At 43.2% G+C, this 20,450-nt stretch overlaps 1 protein-coding gene across 1 annotated transcript; it reads left to right on the forward strand.

Annotated features, from left to right (window-relative positions):
* The first annotated feature begins 16,513 nt into the window (after window positions 1–16,513).
* LOC137319819 (probable G-protein coupled receptor 139) lies at window positions 16,514–20,235 on the forward strand. The gene is made up of 2 exons (XM_067981740.1): window positions 16,514–16,523; window positions 19,337–20,235. Exons 1-2 carry the CDS (start codon window positions 16,514–16,516, stop codon window positions 20,233–20,235), a joined length of 909 nt encoding a protein of 302 aa, XP_067837841.1.
* The last annotated feature ends 215 nt before the right edge of the window (window positions 20,236–20,450 follow it).

The following is a 20,450-nucleotide window of genomic DNA, read 5'->3' on the forward strand; positions in this document are numbered from 1 at the left end:
CCTTCCTTAAATAAGGATTTAGGCACCAGTCTCTGCAGGGGCGTGATTTGGAATCCCACTGCTGCCAGAATTTCTACCAATATTTTGACCTATTCACAGAAAACCCTGGTGGAGAGAGGTGCAGCAGAGGATATAAAAGAAAATGCAGATATTAGAATCATAGAAAGTTACGGCACAGAAGGAGGCCATTCGACCCATTTTGTCCGTGCCGTTTTCAAATTCCGGCAGCGGTGGCATTCAAACCTTCCCCTACTCTGAGCCCTGTTGCAATCTCTGATACCCTCTCATACACCCTTCCCCTCGCTGAGAATTTAACACTCTCTGACACACTCTCATACACCATTCCCCTCGCTGAGAATTTAACACTCTCTGACACCCTCTCACACACCCTTCCCCTCGCTGAGAATTTAACACTCTCTGACACCCTCTCACACACCCTTCCCCTCGCTGAGAATTTAACACTCTCTGACACCCTCTCACACACCCTTCCCCTCGCTGAGAATTTAACACTCTCTGATACCCTCTCACACACCCTTCCCCTCGCTGAGAATTTAACACTCTCTGATAACCTCTCATACTCCATTCCCCTCAAGCTCTCTGATATCCTCGGAAACTCCCTTCCACTCTCTGAGCCCCCTTACACTCTGTGATGCACTCTGACAGTCGCTTCCCCTCTCTGGGATCCCTTACACTCTCTGATGCCCTTTGACAATCCCTCCCTTTCTCTGAGCCCCCTTACACTCTCTTATACCATGTGACACTCCCTTCCCCTCTCTGGGATCCCTGACACTCTCTGATACCCTCTGATAATCCCTCCCCCTCTCTCAGCCCCCTTACAGTTTCTTACAGCCTCTAATAGTCGCTTCCCCTCCCTGAAACTCATTACACTCTCTAATACCCTCTGATAGTCCCTTCCCCTCTTTGAGATCCCTTTGCCCTACCGGGTCGCCACTAAGAAGCCATTAGACTCCCTGATACATTGTTAGGAGATTTACAGGTCTATAGTGTAATCTCGGGTTTCAGCAGCTCTCTCTGTTGGGAGAACCCAGAATGAGGGGTCTTTATCGTAAAAGTAGAGCTCGACCATTCAGCTGATAAATCAGGAAGCACTTTATCACAGACAGTTTATTGGAATTATGGAACACTCATCAACAAAAGGCTGCAGATGTTGGGTCAGTTCATATTTTTAAGATTGAGATCGATCATGATACCCTTTTATTACTTTCTCCCTCATGGGCTCATCTGAATTCCTCTTCAATATATCGCTACTATTTGCCTCAACTATTCCTTGTGGGAGCGCGCTCCACATTCTAACCAGTCTATTAGCGACTATTCCTTCTTTTTATATTCATTATCCTGCAGAATATTCGACACTGTTCTCAACATCTTCTATTACCGTTAATATTGGAGGGGTTTAGACTATTGTAATGGTCGCTGCGATTATTTCCGATTTCATTAAATTCATGCAAATTGAATAATACCAAACTAATGTAACATTCCCTGTCGAGACACACCTTGAGGTGTAATCGGAATGTGTTTTAAATGGCGACGTGATCCAAACACGTTGGCGTCACAGTTTATTTTTGCATAGAACTGAACCTAAATCATTTAAGATGGCATTTTTTTCCTGCATCAAAATAAACAATATCTTGCTATTGAGTTTGGCTGCTTAGTTCCCCAGTGTCAAATGGAGAATTGTCAGATCTCCTCATTTATTTCTCGTAAGAAACAAACACAAACACAAGGACATGCATTAAATCATAATCAACTCACAGATGCACAAACAAAGAAAAACACAGGGAGAGAGGCAGACAGTATCGGGAAACACAGAGAAACAGACAAAAGAAATGGATGAGGACAAAATGGCCCCACACTCCTCAAACTCACCTTCTCTGCTCAAAGGAAGCTGACAGATATTAGTGAGAAGATGTACTGATTTAGCAAAGCGATTTGGCGCCGTGGATTCGTTGGCCAAAGCGCCTGTTTCATAAACAGGAGATTCTGAGTTCGGTTCCCAGCGGTGCCTTTTTGTTTCCGTAGCGATATTTACAACTTTGTGAATTTAAACAACAAAATATTGAACGCGGGATGTTTCATAAAGTTTTAATTTATAATCCCCAATCGAACGTCATACCCCTCGATCAATGAACCACAACAGTCCGCATGTTCCGCATTGAATTGGTTTCAAAAAGCAAAGTCAGATGGATTTGTCATGAATTGTGAATTACCACTTACCTGATTCAGTTAATCAGAGCATTGGTGGCTGCATTTTGTACTTTCCCAATACCAAACCCCTGTCACATGAGCCTGCAGTTGTATTCACGCTTTTAAATTTCGATGACTTCCCCGAAGTTTGCTTGGAGGACTGTTAGAATCGCAGGACAGTCCTTCCCACTGTCGCATCCTCTAAACCTCCACCTAACATTTTCACCAGTTCAAGCTTCCGCAACTTGCGCCATTTTTAATTTCAAAAGCAAATTGCTGCCGATGGTGGAAATCTGAAATAAAAACATCTAATCCTGGATACACTCAGCCGGTCAGGCAGCATCTGCAGAGAGAGTTCTGATGAAATGGCATCGACCTGAAACGTCACGTTTGTTTCTCTCTCCACAAATGCTGCCTGACCTGCGGAGTGTTCTCAACATTTTCTGTTTCTAATTTATAATTTGTTCTCCGCATCAATTGAACCTTTACTGAACCCATGGCACCGCATCTGGCGATTAGGATTCGGCGCTCTCATTTCAATGGCGGTTGTTTAATTCCTGGTCAGGAATACATTTTTTTACAAAACAAATATGAACCTTATTAAATTAATACACGAAACCGATGAAACTCTGTGAAAGATGAATAATTGTTGTAATCGCCATTAATGAACCGATTACTTTCTACTGCAGACTGACGGAAATAACAACACGGTAAACGAGTGACAGTGAGACTTGAATAAGTTTTTTGCTTTGCATGTGATGAGCTTTCATCAGTTCTCATTTTGAAGACTCTATGTTAAGAATCTGGTTAAAATCTTCACTGTTTATGACACCAGAAACGTGGTACAGCCGTTGATAATTTTAACAGGAACATACAATTTCTGCCCCCTTTTCACAGACAAAGAAACTGTCCGTGGAGGTTCATCTGCAGCAAGTTCCCAAATACGATTCCCGCCTCTTTTGGATCGAAGCGGGGACCTTTCGCGGGTGAGACGAACATGATAACCAATACGATACGGAAACCTCTCCTCAGTTTATAATATTTTGTCACTTCTGTCCCACACTAAACGCTCTCAATCCTTCCCCTCCGTCCTCTTTCACAAACATTTTACTGATCAAATCTTCGCAAGTCACAAAGGAAAAAGCCTTCATTTTAACATCATTAAACTCCCGAAGGAGCTGACGGGACAGACTGACCAAAGCTGCGTTCATTCATCAAAGGCGGTGTGTGAAGCGTGTGGGTGTTTTGTCATCCTGTGAGACAGGGGCAGGCCCGCGACACGGAGCGAAGGCAGGAACTCAGAATTGTGACCATTCAGGTCCATGAATGGGCGGACACTCACTCACAGTCATTCATTCCGACACAGTTAGTCAGTCGGATAAGGTGGCCGGCAGCCGGCAGACAAATAGTCTGAGAATAAGGCAGAGACTCATTCAAACAGATATATAGGGAGACAGACAGTGAAGCTTGCAGGGACTGAGGCAGGGACTTGATTTTTCTGTTCGATTTTTAAACACCATCTGGCTCGGTCCTTTCATTTAAACCTGTACAGCAGCGTGACAATAATTTTGAGGATTTTAGGGCTGAGCCGAATCTGAGTCAGTTCCCCAGTCCCTAGGAGAATCTATGAATCATACAATGGTTACAGCACATAAGTAGACCATCCGGACCTTCCAGCCCGTGCTGGCTCTTTGTAACAGCAATCTAGTTCGTCCATTTCCCCACTCTTTCCCGTAGCCCTGCAAATTTGTTATCTTCAAGTATTTAGCTAATTCCTTTTTGAAAGACACGATTGAATCCACTTCCACCGCTCTTTCAGGGAGCGCATTCAAGAACATAACACAGTGCTGCGTAAAAATGTTGTTCTTCATGTCGCCTTTGGATCTTTTGCCAATCACCTGAAATCGGTGTCCTCTGTTTCTCAACCCTTCCGCCAATGAGAACAGTTTCTGTTCATTTACTTTATCTTAACCCTTCATGGTTTTGAACACTTCAATCAAATCCCCTCTGAACCTTCTCTGCTCCAAGGACAGCAACCCCAGCTTCTCCCGTCTATCCACGTAACTGAAGTCCCTCATCCCTGAGAACATAAGAACATAAGAACATAAGAAATTGGAGCAGGAGTAGGCCAATCGGCCCCTCGAGCCTGCTCCGCCATTCAATAAGATCATGGCTGATCTGATCCCAACCACAAATCTAAAGGACACAAGAAGTCGGAGCAGGACCCGGCCACACAGCCCCTGGGCCCTCTCCGCCACCCACAGGGCATTGACCGATCCGAACTCAGCTTCATGTCCAATTTCCTGCCCGCTCCCCATAACCCCTAATTCCCTTTACTTCTAGGAAACTGTCTATTTCTGTTTTAAATTTATCTAATGATGTAGCTTCCACAGCTTCCTGGGGCAGCAAATTCCACAGACCTACCACCCTCTGAGTGAAGAAGTTTCTCCTCATCTCAGTTTTGAAAGAGCAGCCCCTTATTCTAAGATTATGCCCCCTAGTTCTAGTTTCACCCATCTTTGGGAACATCCTTACTGCATCCACCCGATCAAGACCCTTCACAATCTTATATGTTTCAATAAGATCGCCTCTCATTCTTCTGAACTCCAATGAGTAGAGTCCCAATCTACTCAACCTCTCCTCATATGTCCGCCCCCTCATCCCCGGGATTAACCGAGTGAACCTTCTTTGTACTGCCTCGAGAGCAAGTATGTCTTTTCTTAAGTATGGAGACCAAAACTGTATGCAGTATTCCAGGTGCGGTCTCACCAATACCTTATATAACTGCAGCAATACCTCCTTGTTTTTATATTCTATCCCCCTAGCAATAAAAGCCAACATTCCGTTGGCTTTCTTGATCACCTGCTGCACCTGCATACCAACTTTTTGATTTTCTTGCACTAGGACCCCCAGATCCCTTTGTACTGCAGTACTTTCCAGTCTCTCGCCATTAAGAAAATAACTTGCTCTCTGATTTTTCCTGCCAAAGTGCATAACCTCACATTTTCCAATATTATATTGCATCTGCCAAATCTCCGCCCACTCACCCAGCCTGTCTATATCCCCTTGCAGGTTTTTTATGTCCTCCTCACTCTCTACTTTCCCTCCCATCTTTGTATCATCTGCAAATTTTGATATGTTGCACTCGGTCCCCTCCTCCAAATCGTTAATATAGATTGTAAAGAGTTGGGGACCCAGCACCGACCCCTGTGGAACACCACTGGTTACCGGTTGCCAGTCCGAAAATGAACCATTTATCCCAACTCTCTGCTTCCTGTTCGATAACCAATCCTCCACCCATGCCAGAATATTACCCCCAATCCCGTGATTTTTTATCTTAAGTAATAATCTTTTATGTGGCACCTTGTCGAATGCCTTCTGGAAGTCTAAATACACTACGTCCACTGGTTCCCCTTTATCCACCCCTATACGTTATATCCTCGAAGAACTCAAGCAAATTTGTCAGACATGACTTCCCCTTCATAAAGCCATGCTGACTTTGTCCTATTAAATTATGCTTATCTAAATGTTCCGTTACTGTCTCCTTAATAATAGACTCCAAAATTTTACCCACCACAGATGTTAAGCTAACTGGCCTATAATTTCCAGCCTTCTGCCTACTACCCTTTTTAAATAACGGTGTTACATTAGCAGTTTTCCAATCTGCCGGGACCTCTCCTGAGTCCAGGGAATTTTGGAAAACTATCACCAAAGCATCCACAATCCCTACTGCCACTTCCCTCAAGACCCTAGGATGGAAGCCATCAGGTCCAGGGGATTTATCCGCCTTGAGTCCCATTATTTTACTGAGTACCATCTCCTGAGTGATTTTAATCGTATTTCGCTCCTCCCCCCCGAGAGTCCCCATTCTGGTAAATCTTCTCTGGACCCTCTCGAAGACCGGCACGTCCTTCCGAAAGTGCACTGCCCAGAATCGAACACTATACTCCAATTGTATTCGAACCCGTGTTTTTTGAAGGTTAAATAAAACTTCCTTGCTTTTGTACTCTATTTCTCTATTCATAAAGCCAAGGATCCCGCATGCTTTTCTCATCGATTTCTCAACCTGTCCTGCAATCTTCAAAGATTTGTGCAAATATACCCCAGGGTTTCTCTGTTCCTGTAACGCTTTTAAAATTGTATCATTTAGATTATGTTTCCTCTCCTCGTTCTTACTGCCAAAATGTATCACTTCGCACTTCTCTGCGCTAAATTTAATCTCTCATGCATTCCACCAGCCTGTTTCTATCCTCTGGAAGTCTATTACTATCCTCCTCACTGCTTACTACACTTCCAAGTTTTGTGTCATCTGCAAATTTTGAAATTGTGCCCTGTACACCCAAGTCCAAGTTATTAACATATATCAAAAAAGCAGTGATCCCAGTACCGACCACTGGGGAACACCACTGTATACTGACGGAAGGTCATCGAACGGAAACGTTAGCTCAGTTTCTTTCTCCACAGATACTGCCTGACTTGCTGAGTGTTTCCAGCATTTCCTGTTTTTATTGCCACTGTATACCTTCCTCTAGTCAGAAAAACAACCGTTAACCACTACTCTCTGTTTTCTGTCACTTGGTCAGTTTTGTGACCATGCTGCCACTGCTACTTATATTCCATGGGCTTTAATTTTGCTGACAAGCCTATTATGTGACACTTTATCAATCTCTTGTTGTAAATCCGTACACACATCAACCGTATTGCCCCTATCAACCCTCTCTGTTATCTCATCAAAAAACTCAATCAAGTTAGTTGGACACGGTTTGCCTGAAAGAAATCGGTGCTGGCTTTCCATTATTAATCCAACCTTGTCCAAGTGACTATTAACTTTGTCCCCGATTATTTTTTCTAAAAGCTTCCCCAAAACCGAGTGTGAACTCAATGGCCTGGAGCAGTCGAGTATTAAACAAGGGTGTAACATTTGCAATTGTTCAGTCCTCTGGCTGCACCCTCATATCGAAGGAGGATTGGAAGATTATGGCCAGTACCGCCGCAATTTCCACCTTTACTTCCCTCAGCAACCTAGGATGCATCCATCTGGGTGATGTATCTACTTTAGGTACAGCCAGCCTTTCCACCACCTCCCATTCATCAAATTTTAGCCCATCCAGTATCTCAACTACCTCCCCTTTTACTCAGGCTTTGGCAGCATCTTCTTCCTTGGTAAAGACAGATGCTAATTACTCATTTAGTACCTCAGCCATGTCCTCTGCTTCCAGCAGCAGGTCTCGTTTTTGGTCCCGAATCGGACCCTCCGTTGCTCTTATTACCCGTTTACTATTTATATGCCGATAGAAGACTTTTGGATTCCCTTTTATGTTAAACGCCAGTCTATTCTCATACTCTCTCTTATTGCCATTTCCACTTCTCCTCTGTACTTTCTATATTCACCCTGGTTCTCACTTGTATTATCGACCTGACATCTGTCATATGCCCCCTTTTTCTGCTTCATCTTACTCTCTATCTGTATCGTCATCCAGGGAGCTGTGGCTTTGTTTGTCCTACCTTTCCTCCTCTTGGGAATTTACACAGACTGTACTCAGACCATCGCCTCTTTAAAGGCCGACCATTGTTCGATTACAGTTTTGCCTGCCAATCTTTGATTCCAATTTATCCAGGCCAGATTCCTTCTCAGCCCACTGAAATTGTCCCTCTTATTAAGTATTATTACTCTTATTGCACCTTATCCTGTTCCTTAAATAATCGAAACCTTTTGATACCATGATCACTGTTCTTTAAATGTTCCCCCACTGACACTTGCTCCACTTCACCCACTTCAGTCCCCAAATTAGATCTACCAATGCCTCCTCCCTCGTTGGACCGGAAACACGGTGATCAAGAAAGTTCTCCTTAACATACTTCAGAAATTCCTCCCCCCCCTTTGGCCCTTTACGCTGTTACTATCCCAGTCTATATTAGGAAATTTGAAGTTCCGTATGATCACTACTCTATAATTCTTGCACCTCTGTAATTTCCCTGAAAATTTGCTCCTCTATATCCTTCCCTCTAGTTGTTGGTCTGTAGAATACACCCAGTAGTCCAATGGCGCCTCTATTGTTTCTTAACCCGAACCAAACAGATTCTGCCCTTGACAAATCAAGGACATATTTTATCTGAAGCACTGCATTATTGTCCGTTATCAACACAGCGCCCCGCCCCTCCTTTTTCTATCTCCCTGTCATTCCTGAACTCCTTCTACCTCGGAATAATTAGTAACCAATCCTGCCCTTTTGTAAGTCAGGACTCCGTAATTATCACGACACTGTAATCCCATGTGACTATATACGCATGCGGCTCACCAGCCTTATTTACCAAGCTTCATGCATTTACACACATGCACTCAAAACCTACCTTAGAACTTTTCATATTCTCTCTTAGATTGATTCCACCTAATACTGTACTATTGCTTATTCTAGTGCCAGTATTTGTGCACCTTGTCTCTCCTTTCTAATGCTACATCCTGGTGCCCATCCCCCTGCCAAATTAGTTCAAACCCTCCCCAACAACACTAGTAAACCTCCCCGTGAAGATATTTGCCCCAGCTCTGTTGAGGTGCAACCCGTCCATATTGAAATGATCCCCCCTGTCCCAGAGCTTGTCCAAATGCCCCAAGAATCTGAAGCCCTCCCGCTTACACCATGCCTCTAGCCACTCATTAACCTGCCTTATTTTCCTATTTCTGTACTCACTAGCGCGTGGCACTGGGAATAATCCAGAGATTACTAACTTTGACATCCTGATTTTTAATATCCACCTTTTCTCCTGAAATTCCCATCATAGGACCGCATCCGTTTTCTTTCCTATGTCGTTGATACCCACGTGGACCACAACATCTGGCTGTTCCCTTTCCCCCGCAGAATGTTCTGTACCCTCTTCAAGATGTCCCTTACCCTGGCACCAGGGAGCCAACATACCATGCACGACTCACATCGGCGGTTACAGAAACGTCTGTCTGCTCCCCGAACGATCGAATCGCCTATGACTACTGCTTTCTTACACTTCACTGTGCCCCCTGTGCAGTCCTTTGCCCCGTCGTGTCATGCTCAGGACTGCTCTCCTCGGAGGTGTCGTACTCCACACAAGTTTGAGAGTCCCACACACCCATAAGATTCCTGCCCTACCTTCACATTGCTACCATTACTGGTGCCCTACCACTTGCTATCCTGAACTCTCTGTGGCTGTGATGTGACCACCTCCTGGAACGCAGGTAAAGATTACGCGGGAAGAAAGGAAATTGATGACCGACAGGCAGAGTAAATGGACTAGGCAGGTAGAGCAGGAGTCCCCTTCGGCCATCTCACTCTCAAACAGATATTCCGCTTTGGATACTGTTGGGGGAGATAGCTTGTCAGGGATAAGCAGCAAGAGCCAAGTTCGTGGCGCCACGGGTGGCTCTGATGCACAGGAGGGGAGGAAGAAGAGTGGCAGGGCTGTAGTGATAGGGGATTCAATTGTCAGGGGAACAGATAGGTGTTTCTGCGGCCGTAAACGTGACTCCAGGATGGTAAGTTGCTTCCCTGTTGCTGGGGTCAAGGATGTCACGGAGCGGCTGCAGGGCATTCTGGAGGAGGCGGGTGAACAGCCAATAGTGGTAGTCCATATCGGTACCAACGACATAGGTAAAAAAAGGGTTGAGGACCTGCAAGGTGAATTCAAGGAGTTAGGAAATAAATTAAAAGCAGGACCTCAAATGTAGTGATCGCACGATTACTACCAGTGCCACGTGCTAGTGAGTATAGGGACAGGAGAATAGACAGGATGAATGCGTGGCTGCAGGGATGGTGTAGGAGGGAGGGATTTAAATTCCTGGGACATTGGGACCGGTTCTGGGGAAGGTGGGACCTGTACAAGAGAGACGGGTTACACCTGAGCAGGACCGGGACGGATGCCCTTGCGGGGGTGTTTGCACGTGCTTTTGGGGAAGGTTTAAACTAGAGTAGCAGTGGGATGGGAACCTGAGCGGGGAGTCAGAAGGGAGTAAAGTTGAGAGCAGAATGAGAGGGGAAGACCCAGGGGTAATTTACAATACAAATAGCACAAACAGTTATTCAAGAACAAGTGAAAGCGAAAAGCGTAGAGCAGCAGACCAAGAGAAAACTAGAACGCGTAAAGCGATTAACCCAGCATCAAAGCTGAAGGTCAGGCTAGGGTGTGTGGCCCAACTAAGAGTTCTATATACAAATACAAGGAGTATAATGAATAAATTAAATGAACTACAGGTTCGAATTCAATTTGGAGGGGAAGACATGACAGCTATTACTGAGATATGGCTGCAGGATGGTCAGGATTGGGAACTAAATATACCGGGTTATAAGGTATACAGGAGAGACAGGGAAAATGGAAGAGGGGGAGGAGTAGCATTAATAGAGTCATAGAGTCATAGAGTTATACAGCACGGATAGAGGCCCTTCGGCCCATCGTGTCCGCGCCGGCCATCAAGCCCTGTCTACTCTAATCCCATATTCCAGCATTTGGTCATCTCTAAATGATTAGAGATGAAATCACTTCAATGATAAAGGAGGATATAACGAGAGGTAAGCAGCCAACAGAGACATTGAGAAATAGGAAAGGAGCTAAGACTATAGTGGGAGTTGTGTATTTGAGCCCTGGCAGCAGTTCTGAAGTGCTAGATTGTATAAATGCAGAGATTAGAAAAGCGTGTAACAAAGCCAAAATGGTCTCAATGGGGGACTTTCACCTTCAAATAGATTGGGAAAAGCAGACGAGCAGCGGTCAGAAAGGTAGTGAATTTCTTGAGTGTGTCCGGGATAGTTTTCTACAACAGTATGTCCTAGAGGCAACCAGGGGGCAAGCCATACTAGATTTAGTAATGAGTAATGAACCAGATTTAGTTAACAGCTTAACTGTGCGTGGAAATCTATCCAATAGCGATCATAAGACGGTCGAGTTCAAGGTAGTGTTTGAAACGGAAAAAAGTTAATCAGCTGCGAAGATTCTAGACTTGGGGAACACCGACTTCAATGTGATGAGACAGAGACTGTCCACAGTAAATTGGGCAAATCTGTTAATGAGTGAAACGACTGATGATCAGTGGGAAATGTTTAAAGAAACATTTAACGTGATACAGAATCGGTGTATTCCCCCGAGGGGCAAGAACTCTACTTGCAAAAAAAAAACAGCCAGGGACAACTAAAGTGTTAAGGGACAGTATAAGACATAAGGAAAGGACATAAATAAAGGCAAAAATGGCTCAGATCCTGCTGAATGGGAAAGATCCAAAAATCAACAAAGGGTCACAAAACAGATAGCAAGAGCGACAAAAGAGATCATGAAAAGAAATACGCAAGGGATATCAAAATCAATAAGAAGATCTTTTATCGTTATATGAGGAAAAAGAAGGTGGTCAGGAGCAGTGTTGGCCCCTTAAAAACTGAAAGCGGGGATATTGTCATTGACAATGGTGAAATGGCGGACATGTTGAACAATTACTTTGCGTTAGTATTTACAGCAGGAAAAGAGGATAGCATGCCGGAAATCACAAGATAACTAATATTGAATCGGGGACAGGGACTCAACAAAATTAACAAAAGTAAAATAACAGTAATGAAGAAAATAATAGCACTAAAGAGTGACAAATCCCCAGGACCAGGTGGTTTCCATCCCAGGGTTTAAAGGAAGTAGGTGAGCACATTGCAGGTGCCCGAACTATACACTTTCAAAGTTCTCTAGATTCAGGAACTGTCCCTCTAGTTTGGAAAATTGCACATGTCACTCCGCTTTTTAAGAAAGGAGAGAGATGGAAGCCAAGGAATTATAGACCAGTTAGCCTATCATCTGTTGTGGGGAAAATGCTGGAGTCTATAATTAAGGATAGGGTGACTGAACACCTCAATAATTTTCAGTTAATCAGAGAGAGCCAGCATGGATTTGTGAAAGGTAGGTCGTGCCTGACAAACCTGATTGAATTTTTTTAAAGAGATGTCTGAAGTAGTGGAGAGGGGAATGTCAATGGATGTCATTGATATGGACTTCCAGAAGGCATTTGATAAAGTCCCACATAAGAGACTGTTAGCTGAGAAAGAAGCCCATGGAATCGAGTGAAAAGTACAGACTTAGTGAGAAAGTTGGCTGAGCAAAAGGCGACAGAGAGTAGGGATAATGGGTAGGTACTCACATTGGCCGGATGTGACTAGTGGAGTCCCTCAGGAATCCGTCTTGGGGCCTCAATTATTCAAAATATTTATTAAGGACTTAGATGAAGGCATAGAAAGTCTCATTTCTAAGTTTGCCGATGACACAAAGATTGGTGGCATTGTAAGCAGTGTGGATGAAAACATAAAATTAGAAAGGGATATTGATAGATTAGGTGAATTGGCAAAACTGTGGCAAATAGAATTCAATGTCGGCAAATGTCAGGTCACCCACTTTGGACCAAAAAAGGATAGAACAGGCTACTTTCTAAATGGTAAAACGTTAAAAACATTGGATGTCCAAAGGGACTTAGGGGTTCACATGCATTGATCATTGAAGTGCCATGAACAGGTGCAGAAAATAATCAATAAGGCAAATGGAATGCTGGTCTTTATATCTGGAGGACGAGAGTACAAGGGAGCAGAAGTTATGCTGCAGCTATACAAAACCCTGGAGTAATGTGAGCTGTTCTGGCCACCGTACCTTCGGAAGGACACATTGGCCTTGGAAGGAGTGCAGCGTAGGTTTACTGGAATGATACCCGGACTTCAACGGTTAAGTTATGAGGAGAGATTACTCAAATTGGGGTTGTATTCTCTCGAGTTTAGAAGGTTAAGGGGTGATCTGATCGAAGTTTATGAGATATTCAGGGGAACAGATAGGATGGATAGAGAGAAAATATTTCCGCTGGTTGGGGATTCGAGGAGCAGAGGTCACAGTCTAACAAATTAGAGCCAGACCTTTCAGTAGTGAGTTTAGAAAACATTTCTACACGCAAAGGGTGGGAGAAGTGTGGAACTCTCTTCTGCAAACGGCAATTGATACTAGCTCAATTGCTAAATTTAAATCTGAGATCGATAGCTTTTTGGCAACCAAAGGTATTAAGGGATATGGGCCAAAGGCAGGTCTATGGAGTTAGATCACAGATCAGCCATGGTCTTATCAAAAGGCGGAGCAGGCACGAGGGGCTGAATGGCCTACTCCTGTTCCTATGTTCCGAAAATTTCCAAGTTTGTAGATGACAGGAAACTCGGAAATGTGGTGAACAGTGAGGAAGATAGTGACAGATTAGAGGACGATATAGTCAGACAAGTGAAATGGTATACCTGTACAAGTCTTGGCAGGACAAGTTGAGAAGGCTGTTAAAAAAACACACGAGATCTTTGGCTTCATAAATAGCGGCATTGAGTGCTAAAGCATGAAAGTTCTTCTAAAATTTTATAAATGACCTGTTGGGCCCCAGCAGCAACATTGTTTCAAATTCTGAGCACCATACTCTAGGAATTATATCAAGGCCTTGGAGAGGGTGCAGAGAAGATTTACTGGAATGGTACCAGTTATAAGGTAGTCTTTCGTGGTGAGTCTGGAAAATCTGAGCTTGTTCTCATTGGAGCAGATAAGATTAAGGGAAGATTTGAGAGAGCTGTTCAAAATAATATAGAGTTTTGGTCGAGTAAATAATGTGAAACTCTTCCTATTGGCAGAATTGTTGTTTAGCAGAAGACAAAGATTTATGGTAATTGACAAAAGAACCTGATGTGACTTGAGGAAAAAAATCCGCAGTTATTTGTTATGAACTGGAATGGTAGAAGCAGAGTCAACAATAACTTTCAAAAGTGAATTGGATAAATACTGGAAGTAGACAATTTTGCAGGGCTATGGGGAAATAACAGATTACTGGGACTAATTGAATAGCTCTGTCAAAGAGACAACACAGCACGATGGGGCGAATTGCATCCTGTGCTGTGTCATTCTGTGATTCTATCAGTGTACGATGAATAATAAGCATGGAAAATGAAAGAGATCTGTCAGCCCTGATTGACAATAAATTGAAGCTGTCGCTAAAATGCTCGGTGACACTGAATAATATAACTGTTGGGATGGATTAAAAGGTCAACATTCAGCTGAAATGGTGAGGTCACCCTGTCATTTCATAAATCATTACTGCGACCTCAATTAGAATATTGTTTGCAGTACTGGTCGCCACAGTAGGAAAAGGATACTGCAGCTGATGAATGGATACAGTAGAGAGCAAGCAGAATGAGTGAGCGGATGGAGCGATTCAGTTCTGAGGAGCGTTTATGTAAATTGTATATGTTCTAACTGGAACAGGATAAGGTTGAGAGTTTATTGATTCCAGTTTTTAGGATTCTAAATGGACTAGATAATGTGGACCATGAAAAGGTACTGCACCTTTCCAGAACCATAGTATCAAAGGATCAAGAAGGTCATCAATGTGCGGAACCACAAGAGATGGGTGAGATCCTGAATGAATATTTCACATCGGTATTTACGGTTGAGAAAGGCATGGATGTTAGGGAACTTGGGGAAATAAATAGTGATGTCTTGAGGAGTGTACATATTACAGAGAGGGAGGTGCTGGAAGTCTTAACGCGCATCAAGGTAGATAAATCTCCGGGACCTGATGAAATGTATCCCAGGACGTTATGGGAGGTTAGGGAGGAAATTGCGGGTCCCCCAGCAGAGATATTTGAATCATCCACCGCTACAGGTGAGGTGCCTGAAGATTGGAGGGTAGCAAATGTTGTGCCTTTGTTTAAGAAGGGCGGCAGGGAAAAGCCTGGGAACTACAGACCGGTGAGCCTGACATCTGTAGTGGGTAAGTTGTCAGAGGGTATTCTGAGGGATAGGATCTACAGGCATTTGGAGAGGCAGGGACTAATTAGGAACAGTCAGCATGGTTTTGTGAGAGGAAAATCATGTCTCACGAATTTGATTGAGTTTTTTGAAGGGGTAACCAAGAAGATAGATGAGGGCTGTGCAGTAGACTTGGTCTACATGGACTTCAGCAAAGCCTTTGATAAGGTAGCGCATGGTAGGTTGTTAAAGAAGGTTAAATCTCACGGGATCCAAGGTGAGATATCCAATTGGATACACAATTGGCTTGACGACAGAAGACAGAGGGTGGTTGTCGAGGGTTGTTTTTCAAACTGGATGCCTGTGTCCAGCGGTGTGCCTCAGGGATCGGTGCTGGGTCCGCTGTTATTTGTTATTTACATTAATGATATGGAAGAGAATTTAGGAGGCATGGTTAGTAAGTTTGCAGATGACACCAAGATTGGTGGCATTGTGGACAGTGAAGAAGGTTATCTAGGATTGCAACGGGATCTTGATAAATTGGGCCAGTGGGCCGATGAATGGCAGATGGAGTTTAATTTAGATAAATGTGAGGTGATGCATTTTGATAGATCGAATCGGGCCAGGACCTACTCCGTTAATGGTAGGGCGTTGGGGAGAGTTATAGAACAAAGATATCTAGGAGTACAGGTTCATCGCTCCTTGAAAGTGGAGTCACAGGTGGATAGGGTGGTGAAGAAGGCATTCGGCATGCTTGGTTTCATTGGTCAGAACATTGAATGCAGGAGTTGGGATTTCTTGTTGAAGTTGTACAGGGCATTGGTGAGGCCACACTTGGAGTACTGTGTACAGTTCTGGTCACCCTATTATAGAAAGGATATTATTAAACTAGAAAGAGTGCAGAAAAGATTTACTCGGATGCTACTGGGACTTGATGGTTTGACTTATAGGGAGAGGTTAGACAGACTGGGACTTTTTTCCCTGGAGAGTAGGAGGTTAAGGGGTGATCTTGTAGAAGTCGATAAAATAATGAGGGGCATAAATAAGTTGGATAGTCAAAATCTTTTCCCAAAGGTAGGGGAGTCTATAACGAGGGGGCATAGATTTAAGGTGAGAGGGGAGAGATACAAAAGGGTCCAGAGGGGCAATTTTATCACTCAAAGGGTGGTGAGTGTCTGGAACGAACTGCCAGAGGCAGTAGTAGAGGCGGGTACAATTTTGTCTTTTAAAAAGCATTTGGACAGTTACATGGGTAAGATGGGTATGGAGGGATATGGGCCAAGTGCAGGAAATTTGGACTAGCTTTGTGGTATAAACTGGGCCACATGGACATGTTGGGCCGAAGGGCCTGTTTCCATGTTGTAACTTCAATGATTCTATGATTCTATGGCCTGCGCTTGAAGGGTGGTGAATTCAAAACTAAACTGCGGAAATAATATTTCAGTGTGAGTGATACCTCTGCGGTGAAGCAGTCAGTATTGATTCATTCAAATGTAAATTTGATAGATTTAAATCTTAAAATAGTATTTTGGTGTGCAATGTAAGAATAATTTGAGACATGACATGCGGTAAGTGTAGCATATTTAGGCTCAAAGGGTGACTTTGGACCGATGGGTCCCAAAGCTCTCCACCACTGGGGTTTTCGTTGTGTTATTTCTGGGTCTGTTGTTGTCTAATTGATGGAGGTTAATTGTTATGATTGGTAAACAACACCATTATCGTTGTATCGGGATGGTAGAAGGTGAACTAGATGGACCTTGGTCGTTTATCAACTCGTAATTCCAACGTGTCACTTGGTATAATTGCTGCAAGACCGTGACTTTCACATTCACGTTCTGTTCTTTTAAAAGTTACCAAGATTATATTCTGATCATCATAGCGCTGGGTTATACCTTTCTGCAATGCCTGTGAAAATTGTTAGTGTAACAGTGGTTAGTGTAACCTGTTTGTTCAATGACATGATTAAAATCCGTCACTATGGAATACAATTCTCCCAGGAGAGGTTTTCTCCACAATAAATACGGCGCTTAATTCATCATCGTATCTCAATGTGTGAGGAGAGCATCGCCTCCAGCATCAACTGGAATCATCAGTCTACAAACAAACTGAACGAATGGGTTCGTTCTTGATGATAAAATATCTGATACTCTGGACACTTTACGATCTCCAAAAGATTTACTATCCCATCCTCGCTGCTGTTGGTGTTCCTGGTAAGTTTTTGTATCCAGTTATTGATTCTAAAAACCATGTTCCACTGTATTAATGATCTTTTTATTTACTATCCCCTCGTCGCCGCTTTTGGGGTTCATGGTAAGCCTTTATTTCCAGTTATTGATTCTGTGACCAATGTAACACTGTAACACTGGTCGTGTAATGTACATCATTACATCCAGCGAACTGTTACATTCAGAACACTCATCTTACTGTGTTAGACATAATATGACGCTCCTCTTTGCGATGATTGGTATAACACCGCGCTCCTCTTACTGTGTTTGTTATCACACCGCGCTCCTCTTACTGTGTTTGGTATAACATTGCGTGCCTCCTACTGTCTTTGGTAAGATACCGTGCTCCTCTTACTGTATTTGGTACAATTATGAGCTCCTTTTGGGTTTTTAGTATATTACCGCGCTCCTCTTTCAGTGTTTGGAATAATACCGCGCTCCTCTTCCTGTGTTTGATACAATACTCGAGCTTCCTCGCTGCGTTTGTTCGACAGTCACCCATTCACTGGAATCAGCTGAATGAATACTCCGCCCTTATTTGCTCCTGTTTTCTCCAGTGGTTCAATAACACTTTGAGGTTCTAAAATCAGCAACTTCACTGAACGATTCCCTGCCTTCATCAGATTACTGTCTTCGGTCTCCACTGAAACCTGTGTCAGTTCACAAATTCTCAGCATGAATTTGCCAGGGACCTTTAACTCCAGCTCCATGTGGTTCAGGTTGTGGGAGGAATGATTCAGTTCCCGTCAGCTGCCTCACTTCTCCCCATCTCCCTCACTGCACCAGTGTCACTGCCCCCGGATGCTGAGGACAGAAATACAAGTGCAACATGTTTCAGAGTCAATTCTTCATTTTATCATATTGCAGTGGATCTATCTCCAATCATTGCTGTGAAATAACCATCTGGTCCCAGTCCAGTCTGACACAGTTCAAAGGATCTTTCAGCGAGTCTCACGCTGATTTTCTCCCATCTCCTGCTATTCCGCAATACAAATGAGTTAATTTCATTTGTTTCCTGTTTATTTTGTGGATATGTAACCACACGATTCTTACTGGACTGCGATGAATCATAAATTAATTTCATAAATTATTCTCCCACATTCCCTGTTTCAATTCGTGAAACTATTTGATGATCACCAACAGATAAAACCCAGAAGCCCAGCGCTGCTCCTGTGTTCAGATCTTTAATGTTTTAATGTTGTCAGACTGTTTGAAATAACTGATCATTCTTGTAAACGTTAGTTGAAATATAACTGGACAGTCGGTCTTTGAAATTAATTAAAATTTGCACATTGCCCACACTGGATGTGAAGGTTCTGATTTTACTAATTATTCCATTACTGGTTGAAGTTATTGTAAACGGTCAACTTAAAGTCCTTAATATTTCCTCTCCTGTCCTTGCCTCATGTCCACTGTCACTTTACATAGCAACCGTTCCACATTCCGTACTTACCTCTGGGTGTGGTTGCGATGTGTTTCCAACTTCGTCGCTCCTTTTAATTCTGGAAATATTTATCTTGTCTGTTTCACATCGATATATCTTTGACCCTGTGGTCTGTTTCTCCCATAGAAAGTTGTCGCTTGCCCAAATATCACAGTCCAAGTCTGAGCACGCCCATCAAACTAATAAAGAGCTTCCTTAGAATGTTGCTGCTATTGATTTCATCAGCACTGTCAAATGATCCTGCATGGAATCAGACTAGACTGGACATTGACTTGGTTTTCACTATTTAACAAACATATTACTGGTGCAATGAGAGAACGTATATTAATCACATTTAATTAAGATACAATAGTCAATTGGAAATATACCTGAAAAGAAAAAAATGCAGAATTATGGGGAAAGTGAAGAGCTGTCTTACAGGATTGCTCATTCAGAGAGCTGGCAGGAGCACGATGGGCCGAAGTGCCTCATTCTGTGCTTCAGGAATCGATGATTCAGATCCTCATTCGATAATTCAGTGTTCCTGAGACGCTATGATTTTATGATTCTATCATACTGTGATTCTCTGATTCTCTGATTTTATGACATTGTGATTATGTGATTCACTGATTCTATGATTCTATAATACTGTGATTCTATGATTATTTCTGTCAAACGGGCGCCTTTCTTCTGAGAATTTACGATAATTTGCTTGTCTTCCGCTGAATTGCAGTTAACTTAGTGACGATCATTGTCCTGTCTCGTGGAAAGTGCGGACTCTCCAAATGTGTCACTCGCTACCTGGTGGCCATGGCAGCGGCGGATCTACTGGTCGTTATCACTGATCTGATATCGAGGCAGATCCCCATTACTTATCGTTCAGAATTCACTTTTCTATACCACATTGACGTGTGCAATATTCACGCCGTCCTGCTTTATGCAGCCACGGACTGTTCTGTCTGGTTCACCGTCACTTTCACCTTCGATCGATTTGTGGCCATTTGTAGCCAGAAGCTGAAAACCAAATATTGCACCGAGAAAACGGCAGCTGTGGTTTTAGGAACAGTGACTGTGCTGTTCTGTTCAAAGAACATTTTTTGGTACTTTTTCTATACCGGTGATTATATTTTATACAATAGCCCCTGGTTCTGTGCTGTGACAAGCGGTGGTCTATATTCGCAAATGTGGATAGGCATTGAATTCCTTCATTATCTTCTCACTCCGGGTATCCCATTTGTTCTGATTTTGCTGCTCAACACTCTAACTGTCAGACACATTTTAGTGGCCAGCAGAGCCCGCAGGAGACTCCGGGATCACAGCAATAGGCAGATTGCCAGTGACCCAGAGATGGAGAACCGCAGGAAATCCATCATTCTACTGTTTGTTATCTCGGGGAATTTTATCCTGTTATGGGCGCTGTTTCTGGTGTTTGTAGTTTCTGAGCGAATGTTTTTGATGGGGTATTCCTCTGTATATCTCCCTACATTCGTAGAAGAAATGGGATTCATGCTTCAGCTTCTGAGCTGTTGTACAAACACCTGTATTTATGCAATAACACAGACTAAATTCAGAGAGCAGTTGAAGAATGTGGTGAAATATCCATTCATTGTAATTGTCAGATTAATTAAATAATTTACAGAACGGAAGAATTCCTGATATTAGATTCTTTCTTGGACGCTATTCGATTCATCTTCTCCCTTGAACATCCATTCTCCCAAAATGACGCACTGTGGTTACTGTATATACAAGCCACAAAATGTCCACCTTCATCTTCCCAGGTAACTGGGCGTGGACAATGAAGGAGCCTTTTTCATCTTCATCCATATTCTGCAGAATTTTTCTTTGAA

Source organism: Heptranchias perlo, unplaced genomic scaffold (assembly GCF_035084215.1).
Source record: "Heptranchias perlo isolate sHepPer1 unplaced genomic scaffold, sHepPer1.hap1 HAP1_SCAFFOLD_90, whole genome shotgun sequence".
Lineage (NCBI taxonomy): Eukaryota > Metazoa > Chordata > Chondrichthyes > Hexanchiformes > Hexanchidae > Heptranchias > Heptranchias perlo.